General features: G+C 47.8%; 1 protein-coding gene and 1 long non-coding RNA gene across 4 annotated transcripts in view; one reads left to right on the top strand and one right to left on the bottom strand.

Annotated features, from left to right (window-relative positions):
• Positions 1 to 229: 229 nt before the first annotated feature.
• LOC309377020 lies at positions 230 to 5,723 on the top strand. Of its 2 annotated transcripts, none has more exons than XR_014171375.1 (3): positions 230 to 338; positions 1,809 to 2,167; positions 5,274 to 5,723. It is a non-coding gene; the product is annotated as an uncharacterized lncRNA (long non-coding RNA). The 2 variants fall into 2 exon arrangements; XR_014171376.1 differs by having other exon boundaries at positions 5,265 to 5,723.
• Positions 5,724 to 5,821: 98 nt separating this feature from the next.
• LOC309376888 (cytosolic acyl coenzyme A thioester hydrolase-like) overlaps positions 5,822 to 21,115 on the bottom strand; it is a 51,413-nt gene continuing 36,119 nt past the window's right edge. For both annotated transcript variants that reach the window (XM_081923810.1, XM_081923811.1), the window contains 2 exons: positions 16,401 to 16,585; positions 5,822 to 6,810 (listed from right to left, as the gene is read on the bottom strand). In XM_081923810.1, the coding sequence (XP_081779936.1) occupies positions 6,706 to 6,810; positions 16,401 to 16,585 (290 nt within the window). In that variant the 3' untranslated portion in view covers positions 5,822 to 6,705. The remainder of the gene's footprint in view (positions 6,811 to 16,400; positions 16,586 to 21,115) is intronic.

Raw genomic sequence — 21,115 nt, 5'->3', positions numbered from 1 at the left:
TCGGGCCCGGGGGAGGCGTTGCTGGGGGTGGAGAGGGGGCCTTCTGGCCGAGGCGCTTTGCACACGCGGGGAGGGGGGCTGCGTTTGTGTCTCCACCCCAGGGATGGCTCCTTTCCCCTCCCCTCTCCGTTCTCTCTTTTAGCCTGGGAGGGGGCGCACTTCCGAGCCGGCTCCCACCCCCGCTCCCACCGGTAGTCCTGGCCGAAGATGGCGATGGCGCACCGGGAGGCGCAGGAGGCTCACTCTGCAGCCCCCATGAATCATCCCACGGGCGAGGAGGAGGCGTACGTCCCCACTTTGCATTGCTCTGATGAACTCGGGTCTCAGGAGCAGGCGAGGTACGCGAGCGCCTCTGAGCATACGCAGAGTGTATCGCTTTGCACTGCTCGGGCCTCCTTGTTTGCGTGCGAGGTGCGTGGGCGATCTAGTGTGCCTCTGAGCATATGCAGAGTGCTTTCCCCGGCCACAGCAGTGAGGCTTCATCGAGACCGTTGGCCAGCAGAACTGGATGTAAAATGAGGAAAGCCCCCTATCCTTTGTGACGCCCCCTTAGCTCGCGTCTTGAGAAGGCAGTGTGGTTGGGAAGAGGGGGGGGGTGAGATTCCAGGCCCACTGCAGCCCTCACCCCTGGAGGAAGCGTTCTCTGAAGACATCTGAGCTGCTAAGAAAAGAATGCCTCTTGGGTGGGTATTGCCCACCCCTGCTGGCTCACTGCCTCCATAAGCGCAAAACTCAAATGTTGGCAACATTAACCATGTACAAATCCAAGCCAGTCAAAACAGCTGAAATGGAACAGCACTACCAGAACCCCCAAACTCACCCTTTTCAAAAGCTTCTCCCAAAGAAAGCCATTAAGTATTATTAGACACTGTCTGAAAGGGGAGCACTTTGTTCACATCACACTACAAAGTGTCAAGCCTGAGGCAGGGTACACCTCAATGTGGAGAGGGGGCAACGAGATGGGGAAGCCACCATCTCAGATGTGAACAGGAGCCTCAGGGAAAATCTCAAAGGCTGGCCAGGCGGCTGGGCTTGCAAAACATTCTCTCCCTGACTTCCTAATTGTGCCAAAGAACCCCTCCAAGACTGAACCAACTTCCGGCAGTCCATCAGCCTCTCCCACCAGCATCAAACTCAAGAGATGGCCAAGTGGACCTTTTAGAGGAAGTCACTCTTCCCACCTGAACACTTCACCAAGCCTAGTCAGAAGCTGGAAGCTCTCTGAGCAGAATTCCCAGAAGTGCACTCTGCAGTGCACAACAGCTGCCAACGCATAGGAAGCTGCCTTTTACCAAGTCAGACCCATTGGCCTGTCTAGCTTAGTACTGCCTACACTCACTGGCAGCTGCTCTCCAGGGTTTCAGGCAGGGAGTCTCTCCTGGCCCTACCATTGGGTAGATGCTTAGTGCTGAGCTGTGGTTCTTCACACAAAACAGGGGTGGAGGAAGCAGAACTGAGAGATGCAGGAGCCCTGCCCCTTGCAAAGGAAGGGTGTAAGATTTCGCTTTCCACTTGCTTCCCATGTGGTCGCTTGGAGTTTGCTGACCACATACAGATGCATAGCTAGGAGGAGGTCAGATTCTTGCCAGAATCAAGGCCGGAAAATGGATTTTGGGAATGAGTAGCCATCCTTGGACCTACCTGCTTAATTCGGATGAGGTGTTCTGGTCCAGAGAATGTTACGCCTCACCATCTCAAAAGTTACACAAGGGAGGCATCCTCTTTTTTGGCAGGGGAAGGGGGAATGTTTTGCCCTGGCAGCCCTGCTTTTGCCCATAAGCCTGAGACGCATTTCTTTCATGTTACAGAAACTTCCCCCTTTTCCTAAAGGGCAGCCCTGACTCATCCTTCAAAATGCATCTTGATGTTTAATTGGAAGTGAAAAGCCAGCGCTGAGCCTCGCTGAGCTGCTGGAGACATGCGGCCGTGTTGCTAGGCTGGCGTTCGGCCGAGGGAGGCGCAGGGCAGAGGCTGCGCTCTTGAAGAAGCTGGCCGTGAGGCCATCTGTTTGGGACAGGCACTCTCAAGGAAAAAGACAGAAAAAGGGGGAAAGGGGCCCAGCCCAGATGAGCTTCCTGCCGAAACATTTTTGGCTGACGCAGCAGACGTGTGGCTTCGAAATCCCATGTGGGACCCCTGCTCAAGTCACCTCAACATCATATTCCAGGTACCAAAGACACACTTCTTTTTCCTTAATAATAATAATAATAATAATAATAATAAACCAAAATAACCAAGGTAACAGAGCAACTCCTGTATGAGGAAAGGTTGCAGAATTTGGTGGTACTTCATTTTTAGGACAAAAAGAGAGTAAGAGGCAACATGATGGAAGTTTATAGAATGATGCACGGCATGGAAAAAGTAGATAAAGAGAAGCTTTTCTCCTTTCCCTAACTCTAGAACTCATGAGCATCCAATGAAGATGAGGGTTGGGAGATTCAGGACAGATAAAAGGAAGCCCTTCACATACTTTAAGGGTTGAACAATGGAACTCACTCCCACAGGATGCAGGGATGGCCACAAAACTGGATAGCTTTAAAACAGGATTAGACAAATTCACGGCAGAGAGAGCTACTGATGGCTGCTAGCCATGATGGTCATGCACTCCACTGTTGGAGGCTGTAATGCTTCTGAATACCAGCTGCTAGAAACCACAGGAGAGGAGAGTGCTTCTGTGCTTGGATCCTGCTTGTGGGTTTCCCATAGGCATCTGGTTGGCTCTGTGAGAACAGGATGCTGGACTAGATGGGCCATTGGCCTGATCCAGCAAGACTCTTCTTATGTTATTGAAGTGGAGGCATGCAGCATTATCCACCCCCAAACTTTAAACATAAAAAAGAAGGCTGTGAGCAACATTGGAACGCCGTTTACCAAGGAAAGGTGGCATCCCAAGAAATGATTATTTATTGCATTTATTTCCCACCTTTTCCACAGCAGCCCTATGAGGTGGGTTAGGCTGAGAGGCAGCGACTGGCCCAAGGTTATCCAACGAGCTTCATGGCCCAGTGGGGATTTGAGCCCTGGTCTCTCCCAGGTCCTAGTCTGACATTCTCACCATTATATACTACACTGGCTCTCATGATGACGATGATGAATTACCTTAGAAAAGCTTGTCCCAGGGGTGGCTAATCTCAAACTTACATTTGTTGCTGAACTACAGCCCCATCATCCCTGGTCACCTGCTCTAAAAGATACTGTGGATTCCTGTAGATCAGGAAAGAGCTGGCCTCAGTTTTGTGAGATTCACCTGCTCACCCCCTCCTCCAATCCACTGGTATTTTAGAAATTATTTCACAAATTATTTCACAAAGAAACCTCAATGCAGTTTGCAAAGAGAATAAAACAACACAATTATCAGTAAAAAAACCCACCCCGTTAAAATGACTCTTTAAATAATTCAAAGCATAAAATAAACAATAAACTAAAACCAGATTGGAACAGACCTCCAGATTCTACAGGGAGAAGAGGTAATTGGGAAGACGACCTCCCCATCACTGTAAAACAACACTTGCCAATGACTTTGTTTGTGTCTCTGTCTGTTTGTCACACACACTCTCCTCTGACCCTGAAGGACTCATCCACCCCCAGGGGAGGTTGCCTGCTGTGTCTCTGCAAGAGGTACTGTTCTGCCTTTCTTTCCACTTTCAAAGCCCATGTCTTAGCCATTGGGCATTCACACAGAGGCTTGATCTGGCCATACAACACTGAGGAATAGAGGCTGCATTGTAAGGAAGAAGTCCAAAGCTTAGCTTCTTTTAGGATGGACGGATGTAGGGCCGGGTGCTGCCCTTAGGAAGGTAACAGTTAAACGCTGCACGACAGAGACACAGCAGAGGCTCAACACTGAGGGGTGAGGGTTCCTTTCTCCCACCTGTTATCTGCCTGGGTTTTGTCATGACTCATGCGACTGGGAATTGGGGGGGGGAGAAGGGGAAAGGGAGTGCTAAACAGCGATTTCACTTAGAAATGTCACTCCTCTCCATGACTAAAGCCACACCGCTGCCCACTCGAGTTGGGGCTATTTATACTTTGCTTAATTGCAAGCTCCCTGATGACGATTCCAGCTCTGAGCAGTGGGGCTGGGACTGTCGTCTCCCACGCTGATTTGTGGGTGGGGGAGAGAGAGAGAACTCCTCAAAAAATGGTAAACGGCTTACATTATAGATACAAACAAATATGCTGCTAGGACCTAGGAACCAGAGCAGGCTTGCCTGCGCAGCCTAGGGAAACATTAGGCCTTCTGAACATGTGCAGAGTACTTCTCCATCAGCACAGAGGAAACATTAGCAGCACAGAGCCAGAGGGGGAGGAGGATTGTCTAGGAACTTCAGAACCTGGCTGCTGGTTTTGAGGCAGTGCAAACACTCAAGGGCCAAGGGGTGTGGTGTTTGTTTGCAAATTCAAAGTGGAAGCAAGGACAGAATGGCACCTCTTGCAGACACTCTGCAAACAGCCTCCCCTGAGGATAGAGCCCTTCTCAATTACAGTCTTGGCTGGTGGTTCTTTCCTAGGCACCCACCAACTCAAACAGATTTCAGTTGTGTTATAGGAATTCTAAGGTCTTATATATAGAGAGAATAAATGTTCATAAATGTACAAGGCAAACACACATGGATTAGTGTCTGCAACAGCGCAGGAGAGCAATCCTGAAGCCATTTTGACTCTCGCAAATGGACCTCAAATATTTCTCTGCAAGGAGGAAGGAAATGGGGAAAGCTTTCCAGTTGTCTTTGGACTGTAGGGGCTTACACCTCCCTTTGCAAATACAGCCTGGCAAGTATCTGTTAAGCTGAGCAAACTATCAATATATGTAAGAGATTCAGGAACTAAAGGCAATTTCAAAAGTCTATATACTCCTCCCTTCCTGCATGGGGGGAGTGGGGGACCCTGTTGCAACAGTTTAATGAAGATCATGCTTAGCAGCTGCTTTGCTTCTCAATATTCTCTGGTTGGCCTCTGCTATTTTCTCCTACCAATAGAGAACCTACATAAGGACTCTATACAGGCTCTTGGATACCCCATAAAGGATAAAGGAGCAGTTTTTTCTTATAACAGTTGGTAAAACTCACATTTCCTGTAACTCCAAGGAAACAGCAGCTTTTTTAACCACAGTAAGAAGCATAGCCACCATAGTTTCCCTTTCTTTCTCCAGGTACTTTGTTCCTAGCTTGGTCGAGGGACACTTCCACTGACTGCACTGCTCTTATAAGATGTGAAACTTATACAATGACCTGTAACTTCCTTTCCTTTTCTCCCACTTGCAGGAGCCCAAGCTTCCCTGGAACCAGTTGCCACTGGCCAAGTTGGGCTCATTCCACACTCAAAATGGTGGCAGGTCTTCCCTTTCCGCTTCCTGGCTTACTTACGTGGTATCTGTTTGTTTGTTTATTTGTTTGAATATTTATATACCGCTATGGGAATAGATTCCTGCCTGCAGGAGCTGCTGGCAGTCAGTGCAGACAACACTGAGCAAGATGGACCGATGGTCTGATTCAGCATAAGGCAGCTTCCTGTGTTTCTATGGAGTCCAAGCCTGCTAGATGTTCCATCAGCTGTGCAAACGTCTACAGGTAACTCGCGATTTGCACACATTTAACTTGTACATGCATGGTAAATTTAAAAAGAAGAAAATTAAAAGGGGACGGGCACCCAGGGGAAAAAAAACTTTGGCAATCCCATTCACCATTGCACCCTGTGTGCTTTGATTATACGGAATTTTGGTTTTGCACGCTATCCCCAGAATGTAGCCCCCTGCGTAAGTTGAGAGTTGCCTGCATATTCTACCTGCCCAAAGCAATTTAACAGAAATCCATCACTGAAATAAAGGCATAGAGTCTTTATTCACAATAGTCATTAAATAAATTAGGCATACATATACATATACATATGTATAGTCAAGAGGAATGGAACAGGACGAAGAGAGACTGCTAGATAACAATACAGAGAACAGCGTTGTTTTTTAGGCTTGTGCCTGTCATGAAGCAGCTTTTGGTGTTTGCTGAGAGGAAGGGAAGGGTGTGAAACAAGAGCATAACAAAGACACAAGGCCCTGGGGAAAAAAAAATGTGCTAATGGCCCCATCATCCTTCCGAGAGAATGCTAGTGCCTTTTTGGGGGGTGAGGAGAGCAGCCCCCCGTAAGTGCAACGACTTAGTCCTTGTGTTGCTCCAGCCAGGTGTTCTGTTCGTCTGCATGTAACAAGGGTAGCCTGCCCAACAATCCTGGTGTCCTCCAGATGTTTTGGACTACAAGCCCCATCAGTCTTGGAAGCCCAAAACATCTGGAGGGCATTAGGCTAGGGGAGGCTGGCCAGGATTTTTCAAGGCAAACCCCACCCCATCCCTGCATAAAAACAAAAAACAACCTTGTTAAAATACAGTATCCCTCCTAGGTGGAGCAGCGTTCAAAATAATGAAGCTCCATAACTCCCCAAGCAGGATTACCACCCCCAATCCCTTGTCCCGAAGCCCCCCACCCCACCTTTCCAAGGGCATCCCTGGCTGCCTAGCATGGCTCCTAATGTGCCAGTTGGACTAGCTACGACAAGTACAGATATAACAGTTATGGTGGCTTTCTCTGGGGTGCCATGAGGGCTCTATGTGCTACCGGTCAGGTTCTGCTATTGAAATGCCCAAAGTGAAGATTTCTGAGTGGATGTGCTGATGGTGGCTCTCTCCTCCCGGAAGGGGCTCCGGCTGAAATCGGTCATTGCTGAGTGAGCGGCTGGGTCTGTGCCTGGCGCTTGGCTTTGGTCTGGAGGTAGCGGCCTTTCCCCTCCTCGAAACGCCTCTTCTCATCTTCTGTTTCTACCTGCCAAGCAAAGACAGAACAGGTGTGGGCACGGTCGAGGTTGGATTAAGCTGGCCCTGGAACCCAAAGCACATGAGGGACAGGCAGGGTTTTCCCAGCCACTTATTTCACTGTGTTTTAAATCTTCGACAAAAGCGGTTCTCGTTGTATTCTTACAACCACTCATCCTTACATTGGCTGGCTAGGTTAAGGGGAGGATCTTTCCTAGAGACATCGGCACAGACAGGAAACATCTGTCAGTCCTCATCCACAGCTGCAGGAAACCAAGGGGTACCTTGGGATCCACATTTCAAAATGTTAAGGGCACATTTCCAGGAGGGTGTTTTGCAAGGGATGCCCTCCAGTTCCTTGGAGCTCTCCCATTCCCTTCAGCTCCCTAGTAGGTCTCATGTGCCTCTTTGGTTCTCCTTGTAGTTTTAGCAGCAAAGAAAGATGCTAAAAGGGATGATGGCTCAGTGGTAAAGCACCTGCTTTGCACAGGAAGTCCCAGATTCAATCCCCAGCAGCACCAGGTAGGGCTGGAAGAGATCTCTACCTGAAAAAACCCCAAAGAACCATTGCTGCCGGTCAGTCTAGATCAGTGTTTCCCAACCTTGGGCCTCCAGCTGTTTTTGAACTACAATTCCCATCATCCCTGACCACTGGTCTTGCTAGCTAGGGATGATGGGAGTTGTAGGCCAAAAACATCTGGAGGCCCAAGGTTGGGAAACACTGGTCTAGATTATACTGAGCTAGGTAGACAGACCAGTATAAGGCAGCACCTGATGTTCCTAAGGCTCTGATCATTTCATCTCCCAGCCCCTGTTTCTGGGTCCCAACAGAACTGCTCACTTGGGGTTGCTCCCTGGGGTCTCCAGGCTCTGCTCCTTTCCATCACAAACCCCTGTTCACCATGGCTGGGGGTGGGTTCACTCACACCCACATTGAGGGATGCAAAGGAGTGTCATTTCTGTTTTGCTACCACCAGGGGATGCGGGTGGCGCTGTGGGTTAAACCACAGAGGCTAGGACTCGCTGATCAGAAGCGACGGGGTGAGCTCCCATTGCTCAGTCCCTGCTCCTGCCAACCTAGCAGTTCAAAAGCACGTCAAAGTGCAAGTAGATAAATAGGTACCACTCCGGTGGGAAGGTAAACGCAAGTCAGCCACGACTGGACCTAATGGTCAGGCGTCCCTTTACCTTTACCTTACCACCAGTGGCAAGCTGTTGCCCCTGCCTTGCCCCAAACCTCTGCTGGGGTGGCAGCAGCATTGTTTTTGCTGCTACTTGGATGTATTGTATTTTATTTTATTTTGTTTCAGTGTTTATTAAGATGAAATGTTTGCTTGCCATATTGATATTAGCATGACTTTTCATTTAAATTGTATTCTGTTTTGCAACTGTTCATGCATTATCTTGGAATGTTAGATTTTGTTCTGCATGTTGTTGTGAACTGCTTTGAGCACGGTCCCACCATGGAAAAGTGTGGTACATATAAATTCATTATGATGATGCAGCTTGAATTCCACAAAAACACCTTTTTTTTTTGCTTGTTTGCTGTGGCCAAATTTACGTGCAATTAATTTGTGATATTGCTATGTGATTCCACATCGTTTGTGTCATTTTGGGGAGGGGCAATAAAGTGACAACAGTGAGTACACAATCACATTTGCCTGCCTGAACTCTGTTCCTGTTTGAATTCACATAATTTCCGGTACTGTTTTCCATTCTGATGAGATTCCACAACATCCATACCTCCCACAAACCCCAGTTCATTTCACATACCTAAACATCACACACTAGTCACTGAATCACACTGCCTCGCGGACCAGCAACAACTCCACTACTGTAGACGCAAGGCAGAAGGAAAATGCTCTTCTGCAATCATATTTGCTGTGGTTCCTGCATTGCAGGGGGTTGGACTAGAATATCCCTTGGGTCCCTTCCAGCTCCACAAGTCTATGATCTGCTCTGTGCCAGCTGGTCATTAAACAAAGAACTGAATTTGTCCCCAAGTGTGATCCTCCTGCTTCTCTCCCTGTCCATTTTCCCTTGTGTTTTTTTGAAAATTGTAAGCCTGAGTGGGCAGGGTCTGTCTTGTTTTAACTGACTGTATGTAAGCCAATCCGGGAGCCTTTTTGGCTGAAGAGTGGGGGGTCCAAGTGCTCCAAATCAATAAAACAAGAATCTGCTTGATTTGCACACTCTCCCCCAATACAATACTTGAGCCTGCACAGAATCTGTGGCGACTGAAGGGGTGGGGGCAAAGAGGGACAAAGGATCGAGCTCTGGCCTTGGCTTTGGCAAGCCCTTGGTTTTCCGATCCTCCGTTGTACATCAGAGACAAGGACATTCCTGGCACACCTGCCAACTGATGCGACAATCCCATATGCAGGGACGTGTTTTACACGCAGAGGACTTGTGGCTGAACCCAGGTACTTAATCACTTGTAAAAAGGCACACGCCAGGTGGCTGGCAGGCTCCTTGGTGGTTTAGTCAGAGGCAGCCAGGGGATGTTTCTGGATCACAGTGGTTATTATGCACCAGCCTGGCAGGACGATTCCCCCAGGAAGAGTGGTGGCGCTAATGAATCGCTCCCTTCCAACTCTGTGTTTATCTGCTGCCAAGTAGTGTAACATTATCTTCCAGATGGAAGGGAAGATCTTTGGCCCTGCATTGCTGGATAAGTCCCTTGCCCCCCACCCCAAATATACATATGTCACTCAGGAGCTTCCAAGATGCACCTGGTTGGCCACCACAGCAAAGCCAGAGCTGGAAGAGATGGGCTTTTATTTTATTTATTGCATTTATATCCCACCTCTTCCTCCATGCAGCTCAAGGTGGTGCCACGTGGTTCTCCCCCTGCTCATTTAATCCCCACGACAACCCTGCAAGGTAGGCTGAGAGGTGGTAACTGGCCCAAGGCCACCCAGCGAGCTTCATGGCCGAGCAGCAGATTTGAACCCTGGTCTCTCCTGGGTCCTAGCCTGACACTCTAACCACTACACAGCGCTGGCTCTTGGCAATATCCAACTGCAGGGCTTTCCCAAGCCCCCTTCCCAAACTTGTCCACCTTTCACCTCAACTGCTCTTCCTCCTCTGCCCCTTTCGCCCTGAGAGGCCTCTCATCCTGGTTGTGAGGAACATTGTGACTCTCTGAGGATTTCCTTCCCCCATTATGGAAACCATGCAAACCTGCAGGAATCACTCACTTTGGGGAACTTGAGCACACTGTTTTAGAATGCTAACACTTAACAGTTAATTCAGCCAGCACTACAGAATCTGCAGCTGAACTCTGTGCTGTTATCTTAGCTGCCTTCCCCAACCCAGCTGATGCCCCCTCTGGTGTTTTGGACCGCAACTGCCATCCACCCCAGACATCATGGCTTGTGCTGATGGGATCTGTAGTCCAAAAACAACTGTGTGTGGGGTGGCACCAGGCTCAGGAAGGCTGAACTTGGATTCAAGCCACACATTAATGGAAAGTGTGTGTCACTTTCTGGTTTTGTCATGGAGGCCTGTGATACAGAGCAGAGCCCTGGTGGTGTTGGTGCTGCTTAACCCCTTTCCCCAAAGAGCAATTCCCCACTTGATGTAGGAACATGAGAAGAACTTGCTGGGACGTCCCTGTGGCCCATCCAGCCCAGCCTCCTGTTCAAGCACCTCCACAGATGACAATCTCCTGCTACTACTGTACAGTGGTACCTCGGGTTAAGTACTTAATTCATTCCGGAGGTCCATTCTTAACCTGAAACTGTTCTAACCTGAAGCAATACTTTAGCTAATGGGGCCTCCTGCTGCTGCCGCGCCGCCGGAGCAAAATTTCTGTTCTCACCCTGAAGCAAAGTTCTTAACCCGAGATACTATTTCTGGGTTAGCGGAGTCTGTAACCTGAAGCGTATGTAACCCGAGGTACCACTGTATTTCAAGAACTTCCTGTTGTTGGTCTTAATGCTTTTAACAACATGCCCCCCCCCCCGATTCCCCTTTTAGCATCCCTTGCTGTCTGCTTGCACTTCTTTTGCCAAAGTTCTCTTCCATTTGGACAAGGCTTCTGCTTTTTGAAGGAAGCCTCTTTGCCTCTAACAGATCCTTTGACTCTGCCCATTAACCACACTGGCATCCTCTTGTGCTTGTGGTACCTTTCCTGATCTGCATTACACACTCCTTTCTACCAATCTCCTCGTTCTGAGGACTTCTTTGAAATCGAACGTGACAGTGCTGGATTGTCTTGGTAATTGGCCATTTACATGGATATTTAATTTAATAGTACTATGGTCACTGTGCTCACAATTGGCTCAACAAACAACACTGCTATAGGCACCTGCAAGGTGGGGGGGGGGGCTGCGACAAGAGCTTGGAGGGGTAGGAAAAGGTCCACCAGCCCCCTCCTGGAATTTGCAGCTTCTTGGGACTGCTTTCCATCAACAAAGGTTGGAGTAAGTTCCATGCAACTGTGTCTAATATGAACCTTGGCCTGCATTAACTCTTCCCAGCATCATAACGTAAGCCCAGTTTCAGAATATTACAGGTGGGTGGTCACCCAGCAAGAGACATTTGAACCTGGGATTTCCTGGTAACCCAGCCTCATATGGCACAGTTCAGCAGCAGCACTCCTCCCTCTGCCCCCTGCTGAAATGACCCAGTTAAAATGCAGAACGGCCACACAGCTTGAAGAATTCCTGCCAGCTTTGCCCCATGCCTGCCAACCTCCCCCCTCCGCAGGAGACCAAACTAAAAAAGTCACCACGGCCCCTTGCATTGCAACTGCCTGGAGGCTGTTCCTCTCCCCACCCCCAGAAGACCCAGAGTTGACCTAGAGAGAGCATATTTTAAGATGGAAAATGGCAGGAACTACCCCCCATAAGCAACTGCAGCTAAAATTCCGACACACCCAACCATCCCCTGCAGAAGTAAACTCAAGCCAGCATTCCTCCAACACAATTGGTGGTTAATCAGAGCCAGGCCTCAAAGCTCAGCCCTGGAATTCAGAAGAGGATCCTTCCCTTTATTTACCACCACTACTGCCTCCTGCTGAGATTATACCTACTGAAGCCAAACAACCCTGGGGGACAGGAGTAGGGCTGACCCAAAGTCAGCTAGCAAAGCTGGGCCTGTCCTCTCCCTATTTCAAGCTGTCATTGAATCCTTCAAGATTGCCTCTTGGGATTAGGGGCTGGAAGCATGGCTCCACAGCTGAGCTGGTTTGGGTGCATGAGGTCCCAGGTCCAACTTTGCCTCCCCCCTCCCAAGTTTAGACATGTGTTTGTTCAGCTTAGATTTCAAACCACGCCTGTGGAACCGCTGACCAGCAAATTCTGAACAGGCCAACCAACTTTGTGAGTGTGGCTCAGGCCAGACCCCCATTCTGGCAGCTCCAACATCTGGAGGGTGCAACTTTGCCTACCCCTGGGCTAGAGAATGGAATGGCCTGGGTGGCTGGGCTGATGTTGGATCAAGCGAGGGAGCCTGCACTATGTCAGTCTTGAAGCGAAATGTGGGTGGAGAAAGCAGACAGGCACTCATATTAATACTGAAACGGATGATGTGCTAAATTTCATAACCTCACAGTTTGCCTAACAATTTCCTAGCAAGATAGGCCAATATTATTCATGAGACGGGGTGACAGCTGCTAATTTAGACATCAAAACAGTCTAAAATATTAAAGGGAATCAGACAAATCTAGAGAGGGAGATCGATAAATGACTGCTGGGTTCAGAGACCACAGAATATCCGATGCTGCGGAGGGCGGGAGAGACAGCTGTTGCCTTCATATCCTGCTTCCTGGTCTTTCCAGAGGCATCTGAGTTGCTAATAGCTGGGAGCAGATATCCACACCAGAGGGGCTTTTGCATGGCGTTCTAAGGAGCTCATGGGCAAGGCAAGAGTTGAACTAGGGGGCTCAGTCTCTTAGCCAAAGGTAACTTTGGAACCCTGCCCCAAGGGACAAGGAATTGGCTACATGGGCCATGATGTCATCCTTTGGACACCTACATTCTAGGACTCAACATTTAATTTGCCTCTCAGGACTCACTGCCCTCAAACAGGCCCACCAGCAGTATGTGGGCACAGCAGATCAATGGAAGATCTCGATTCTCATTAGGTGCAGCTGAACCTCTGGTTAGATGTGGTAGTGAGCTTCAGAGAAGCACTGAGCAGCAAGCAGGAGGAGCCCAGTTTGGTTTGGCAATGCGAAGCAGCCCTCAATGTGCCCCCTGGATGCCATAGCAGTGGGGAGCCTGGGATGAGAGACCTTCGCCTGGAAACTGCACAGCAGACCAGCCTCAAAGACAAACACATCAGTTCAAGGAACTCGGAACACTGCAATCCAAGAAGATTAGCATCTCCGCATTGCTCAGCATGGGGTGGGGAGCCCGTTTGCCAGAAATTTAATTCTGGCTCGAGGGAATACAGCGGCTTAGAGCAGAGGCAGAACAGAACCCTGGAAAACATTAACATACAGTGAAGCCACCTTCCTCCGAGTCAGGCTCCATTGCATCCATCCAGCCCCAGCTTTGTCCACTCTGACTGGCAGCAGCTCTCCAAGGCCCCAGAGAGAGAGAGAGAGAGAGAGAGAGAGAGAGAGAGAGAGAGAGAGAGAGAGAGAGTCCTTCCCAGCTGTTCTATTGCAGGTGTCAGGGATATAACTTGAAGCCTTAGCCATGCCAGCCAGGCCCCCTTTGCTTCTGAACTTCCGGGACTTACTGAAGACTTTATTCCAGCAGGCATATTAACTGAGGTCTGATTTTATAGTTTTAACCTGATTTTTAACCTTTTCTGTATTATAATTTTGGCACGCCGCCCAGAGATGTTTCTACTTAAGCAGTTTGTAAAGTGTTTAAATAAATAAATAATGGCTTTAGGGAAACACAACACAATGCTAGCCAGGGAGTTGTGTGTTTCAGTTTGGCTGATGCTGGAAGCTGGAGAGAGGAGAGACAGGCCTGCTCTGTGCTGGAGGGACCTAAAGATGTGACTTGGGGTTCCCCTAGAACCCTAATGGGGAAGAAGCAAGGTATGTTGGGGTGTTAATGCTCCCATTGGGGTTCCTATGGAGAATAAATGCTTTCCCAGCTGGCTGGTAACATACTTTCAGCAGCCTTGCTATGCAATTGTTGTGGCCGTTTTAAGATGTTGTTTTACTGTTGTTCCTCTTGTTGATGTAAGCTGTGGCTTGGAACATGGTGTGTAAGAGTGGCAAATAAATATATAAATTTTAGGCTACATCAACGATCTACTCTGCCCTGATCATACCCCACCTAGAGCCCTGTGTCCACTTCTGAGCGCCACAGTTGCAGAGGGATATTGACAAGCTGGAAGATGTGTAGAGAGGCCAACCAAGATGATCAGGGGCCTAGAAAGCAAGCCTGATGAGGAACAGTTGAGGGAGCTAGGTATGTTTAGCCTAGAGAAGAGGAGACTGAGAGGTGATATGATAGCCATCTTCAAATATTTAAAGGGCTGCCACATGGAAGATGGAGCAGGCCTGTTTTCTGCTGCTCTAGAGGGCAGGACCCAAATCAATGGATCCAAATTACAAGAGAGTCTGACTAAACATTAGGAAGAGCTCTCTGATGGTAAGAGCTGTTTGACAGTGGAAAGGACTCCTTCGGAAGGTGGTGGTCTCTCCTTCAATGGAGGATTTTAAGCAGAGGTTGGATGGCCATCTGTCAGGGATACTTTAGCTGTGATTCCTGCATTGCTGGGGGTTGGGCTAGATGACCCTTGTGGTTCCTTCCAGCGATGCAATTCTATGATTCTATGAAATACACAGGAAATAAATCAGAGCCTTGGCCCCGCCAACAGCCTTATAAGAATGGAAAGTTACATGAAGTGGAGCTGAGCTGACTTTAAATTGCATGAAGGCAATAACAAGCTCCAGAAATAAAGAAGTGAAGCACATTTGGGGGGGATGCCCCCCATTTAATAGCACCAAGAAATTTAAGTGGGGTGTATCTGTGTGTTTCGTTTAATGTTAAGAACAAATTATATAAACACTACTCCGATAGCAAAACCAAGCCGAGTCGACTAAATGCTTTGAAACACCGGGGGGCCGGGAGAGAGTTGAGTGCCGTTGGAAATCAACAAGGCATAACATATTAATCGAGGAACAACTCTCTCACTCAGCTGTTTCTGAGCGGCTGAGTGAAGACAGCTAAAAATAGGCAATAAAAGGGAAGCAGGACTGACAATAGTCGGTAGGAAAAGTAAGCCAGGAAGACTTTTTTGGGGAGGAGGAAGAGGTGACGTTCAAACATTGATAGAAGCTGGAGGCTGTATGGCTCCAAATTCTGCATCAATACTACCTTAATGCTTATAATTAAAAATCATTTCAAGAGACAGTAATGGGACAAACACTGTAGAAACGGTTAGGTGTTTTCTTATCATGGGTTTTAAGGGGACTCTTTGGAGACACTAAGGGTGGACAGAGCAAAATATACAGGGTTTCCAGCCCTGTATGTTCAGCATGGAGGCATGTGTATGAGTGGGATAAATGATGGTGGTCCAGCGGAGAAGCGGGTAGGGTGTTTAACCCTTTCTCAGCCGATTCTCACCCACAAATGCTCCACCAGACCACTTTTTTAAGAATGCCCCTCTCCCTGTCTAAGCTAGGCTCTGACTGGAAAGAGATATAAACTCAGCGGAGGGGAAAGCAGTCAAGAGGTGGAGATGCGGCAACTGTTGGGAAGAACTGATGGGCCCAGGAGAGATTATGCACGCCTCCTTCCCTAGAAATGCCCCTTCTGCCCTCATATTTGTGTTAGGTTGGCAGAAGTAGGTCTGGGAAGTTACACTTGCTTAGGTAACAACATGCAGTTATGGTAAAGGACTGGAGAAATAATTTTAGAGCAGTGAGAATCGTTTGAGGGGACATCTCTCTCTCTCTCTCTCTCTCTCTCTCTCTCACACACACACACACACACACACACACACACACATCCCTTTTTTGTTCAACTGCTTTCTCTAGCCAAATAGGTTTGGCAGGTTGCTGTAAAAACAAAACAAAAAAACCACAAAAACCCGTCAAGCTCAATTGTTCAAGGGCAAAACCAAGATAATACCCCCCATACACACACCATGAGCAGTAGATCTCTCTTTCAAACCACTTTCAGCTCTCTGAAAAAAAACAAAACAAAATGTGTCTTCAGCCTAATTTAAGCAGCTTCTTCTCTCTCTTTTTTCCATGCTGAATTAAGAGAACAAGATTTTGCTGGACGGAACACAAAAAAACCCCAGGGACATTGCATAAAGAGCTCAACTGCGTAAGACACATCATCTCTGACAAACGAGAAACTTGAATCCATGTGACCTCTCCACCCTGGAAGCAGAGAGGGAAAACACAACCCTGGAGGGCGTTCACAATGCTGCGTGTTTTGTTTAAACAATACATTGAAATGCAGCTGGAAACGGCTAAGCAGGAGGGTTCTGTGTTTGCTTTCAAATGCTTCTCACCAACAGCGGGAGTGCAGAGTCTCCCAGGATGCTTAACATCCCTGAAGTCATCTAGGAACATGTGCCAAAATGGGGGGGGGGGCGGGGAGAGAGAAGAGAAGGACTCGTAGCCAAGTTCTGCAGGACCAAAAGATGGGAGGGGGGACTCGTAAGGCTTACCACCAGCTGTGGGACAGGGAGAGGCCTCCCCTCCTTGCTTAGGGACACATAGGTGAAGAATGCACTGACAGCCCGATACCGCTCCTGAGACTCGTCCACAAAGGGGTCAGCATCCACAAAGACCTCGATCTCCATGGACTTATTGCTTGTGAAGGTCATGCGCCCAGAAATTGTGATCACGCTGCCTGCAAGACACAGAGGAGTTCATCAAGCTTGGCCCACAGTAGTTCATGCCTAGGTTACCTTCAAGACTGGGTTACTGCAGTGGACTCTACGTGGGGCTTCCCTTGCATCAGATCCAGAAGCTGCAGTTCGTGCAGAATGCTGAGGCACAATTGCTGACAGAAGTAAAGACTTGTCCGCAGCTCTGCTCAGAGATCTGCACTGTTTGCAGATTTGCTCCCGGGCCAAGTTCAAGGTGTTACTATTGGGATACTAAGCCCTGAATAACGTAGGACCAGTCTACACCTGTGAGACAGTCTTAACCTATATATGCTCACTCGACCACTTTATTTTTAAAAAAATGATACTGCCTTTACTAATAATCTAGTTGTTTCATTCTTTTTGTAAACCTTTTTATTCGCTACAATCATGCAGTATATAAATTTTATGAAATCGACCAGGTTCTCCAACAGAAGGCAGAAAGGGCAGGTGAGGGGCCAGAATGCCAAGCAGCACTTTTGATGCAGGGAATCACACAAGATGAGCTCAGGGAGTCTCTCTTATGGCACCACATGTAGGTTCATAGTGGTCAAGCAGCTCCCTTTTAAATAGCAGGGTCCCAAGGAGGAATTCCATGCTTCTTGAGTGTTTAGGTCCTATAAGAACATCGGAAGAGTCTGCTGGATCAGGCCAAAGGGGATCTATCTAGTCCAGCATCCTGTTTTCACAGTGGCCGACCAGATGCCTGATTAAGAAACTCACAAGCAGCATCTGAATGAGAGAGTCCTCTTCCCTTCTTTGGCTTCCAGCAACCAGCATTCAGGCACATTGCCGCCTCTGACTGTGGAGGAAGAGAATAGCCATTGTGGCTGGCAGCCATTGCGAGCCTTCTCCTCCACACCAGGCTTTGTCTGTTCAAAGCAAGTCTTTTACCAAGGGTAAAATCAGTAACAGTAGAATTCATGTCAGTGCCATGCACAGCAGCACTTTAGGTACGTGCAAGAGGTCCAGCAATGAAAAGCCAGCTGGGGGAGCAGGGAAGGGTTCTGGGTGCCAAGTGGAGTTTGGTAGCTCAAAGCTGTTAAATAGTATTGTCTGCAGCTATCTAGGGTGGAAAAAAGCTGTACTTTTAACTGCCCCCCCACCCAAAAAGTTCTGCAAGTTGTTTGGATCCTAATGACAAGATGAACTTTTACCAGTTAATGCAGGTTTGTTTTTCAATTTCCAGTTTGATGTCATCATTTGTACTAGATAAAAACCAGTAGAACAGAGCTTGACTTAGAAGCTACAGGCACTATAAACACTATAAAATAAAATGAAACAAGCTGTAAGAGGGCAACTCCAGCTTGGGTAGCTTTCTGTTTATTTATAACTTCTTCTTTTCCGAAGACAAAGATCTTGTCCAGTGCTGGGGCAAGGAAGGCACTGGCAGCGAGTCAGCAAATTCCTGAGAAGCAGCTCTGGGCATCTTTTCATGGGCATCGCAGGGAGCCGCACAACCAGGGAAGATTGCAAAAACTGAGCCTTGTCAGAGATGCCAAAGGTGTTTCATGCCATTGTGCTGTCAAATCCATGGGCTGGTTCCGAGCAATTAACATGAGGGTGATGGAGCAAGACGTCAGAAGTAGCATTATAATCTGCAAACTGCATGCGGGCCCTGAAAAGTTAGCTAAAGTTCAGCGGATACAAAGCTCATTTTGAGAGGTGATACGATAGGTAAAGGTAAAGGGACCCCTGACCATGCTTCAAATATCTGCAGGGCTTTCACATGGAAGCACATTTAAAGGCTTTTTAAGCAGAGTTTGGATAGCTGTGTGCTAGGGGTTCTTTAGCTGTGATTCCTGCATTGCAGAGATAGGGGATAGATGACCCTAAGGTCCCGATTCTACAGTTCTATGATATGGGGGAATCTGTGTTCAATTCACAGCTCAGCTGTGGCAGCAGCCCAGCGCTGATCATGGGTTAGTGTCCTACCCTGCTTAACACATCACAAACATGCTGACAAGACCCACCTGTCATCTTCTAAGCAGAGAGGCCACAGAACTGCCTTGACTGTGGTTTGCTTGTTGCAGATGCACCAGTAAACCATGGTCCTTACACACACACACACACACACACACACACACGGAAACATTCGTTGCTTTTGTATCCCCACAGTACTGGGGATACAGTACACGGGGACGGGGGGGGGGATGATTCAGCCTGCAGTCTCCCCCTGCGAACCCAGGCCTCTACAAGCTGACCTGATGGCTACAACATTCAGCCTATTTTATACCCCCCACCTCCCTCTCTCTGCCGCTGATTTGCCTGATCAAGAATTCTGGAGAACTTTAAAGGGGGGGGGGGAGAGAGAGAGCGCCTGCCTTTCCCCCCAGACCAGGTTTCAAGGTGGCTCACATGGACTGAAACAACACAGGTAAAATGCAGAAAGCTAAAAACACACATAAAAGATAATTATTTAAAAGTAATTAAATTCTAACAGTTGTTGTTGTTGTTGTTGTTGTTGTTGTTGTTGTTGTTGTTGTTGTTACAAAAACCCTATCTATTGAAAGTTTGCCATAATTTTCACCCATTTGGCTTGGTCCCATTTGGCTGTAGATTTTTGGAGCATCTTAGGGACCAACACACAACCCTGCTGATTTTATATTTACTGTATCTGCCATGACAAATCGCTTGTTCTGTAATATTTGCTTCTATTATTTTGTTCAGATGCACATACTAAGTGTGTCATAAGTCATCTTGATCTTTAAAAACAAAACATAAACAAGCAAAACGGAAATGTGGGATAAACACATTTTCACTAATTAAATGAAGCCAAAAATGCATTAACAGTGAACTTTTAGTTTGCAGCACCATCATTTATTCCATGGCAGCAGCCGGGGTGGGGGTGAGGGGCAAATTAACAGAAAGGTACCATTTTCCAGCAAAAGCTATACATTCTGTGCTCTAATTTGTTCATCTAAGTGCCCTACAGATTATCCAAAGCTGGCTTAGACTTTGCAAATAGATGTCAAACAATCACTCAAGTGAGGTTTTCAAACACAGGGATGACTCATGGCCTACTAGGACAGACCCATCTAGCCCGCCTTCCTGCTTCCCACAGTAATCTATCAGATACCTCTGCAAAGATTGCAAGGGGGACTTGAAAACAACATCCTCCTTTCGCTGCTGTTGCTTGGCAACCAGAACCCGGAGGTATACTGCCTCTAAACATGGAGGCTCCATACTCAGAAGACACATAAGGCCACCGCCTTGATGAAGGCTAAGGAGGTCTGGGCTTTATTTATTTGTTGAATGTATTTCCTACCCTTCCTCTCAAAGGAGCCCAGGCCAATGAACAAGTGATAAAAAACGATATCCAGATACAGATGCAGAGTGGGAAAGATCTCAGCTTAAAAGGCTTGCTGAATGAGGAAGGTTTTTGGTAGGTGCAGAAACAGTGCCTGTCTAATATTCAGGTAGGGGGGAGTTCCAAAGGGTACATACAACAACACTAAATGCTAGAATCCCACACTATGCAGAACAGAGCTTCTGCTAAAATGGCATCTGCAGGAAGCCCTCATATGCAGAGCACAGTGATCGACTCGGTATATAAGAGGCAAGACAATCTTTCAGGTATCCTGGGTCCCAAGCTGTATAGGACTTTATACACCAGAATTAGCACCCTGAACTTTGTGTGGGTGACTTCATGAGCTGCTTATGCTACAGACAGTCATGACACCTTCTGCCAGTGAATTCTGCAAATTAAATTATAATTTGTGTGAAGTTCTGCTTCTGCTGCCAGACAATTTCCCTGGATGACGCTGGATTCTGGCATTACGGGAGAAGGAGTGGGGAGAGCTTATAAAAGTATGCATAGCATAGAGAAAGGGGACAGAAAGAAGTATTTCTCCTTATCTCACAACACGAATGGACAACCACTAGCGAAGCTGAATAGTGGAAGATTCAGGACAGATAAAAGAAACGACTTCGCCATACAAATCATAAAATAAAAAAATTGTCCAGTAGCACCTTAGAGACCAACTACCGGTAAGTTTGTTCTTGGTATAAGCTTTCATGTGCATAAACACTTCTTCAGATGCACATGAAAGCTTATACCAAGAACAAATTTAGTTGGTTAAACCACAGAGCCTAGGACTTGCCGATCAGAAGGTCAGTGGTTCGAATCCCTGCGACGGGGTGAGCTCCCATTGCTCGGTCCCTGCTCCTGCCCACCTGGCAGTTTGAAAGCACACCAAAAAGTGCAAGTAGATAAATAGGTACCGCTCCGGCAGGAAGGTAAACAACATTTCTGTGCGCTGCTCTTGTTCACCAGAAGTGGCATATATATATATATATATATTTGCTTTCGTAGATTTTCACGGGTACAGGAATGCAGGTTTTGGTGTCCTCGGGTGTCTTCCCGTGTAAAAGTTGGGGTGTCTAGGCGACGTTTCGACGAGGTCTCACTCGTCATCTTCAGGCTGGTGCTTTCGGCTTCTTGTTACTGGAACAGAGCAGGATCTCAGTGTTTGAGTTCCTATAAATACTGTTGAGGGGGTGTGGTGTATAGC

This window comes from Podarcis melisellensis (genome assembly GCF_964234715.1).
Source record: "Podarcis melisellensis genome assembly, chromosome: 8".
NCBI classification, from domain to species: Eukaryota; Metazoa; Chordata; class Lepidosauria; order Squamata; family Lacertidae; genus Podarcis; species Podarcis melisellensis.
This window is presented reverse-complemented; position numbering and strand designations above follow the sequence as displayed.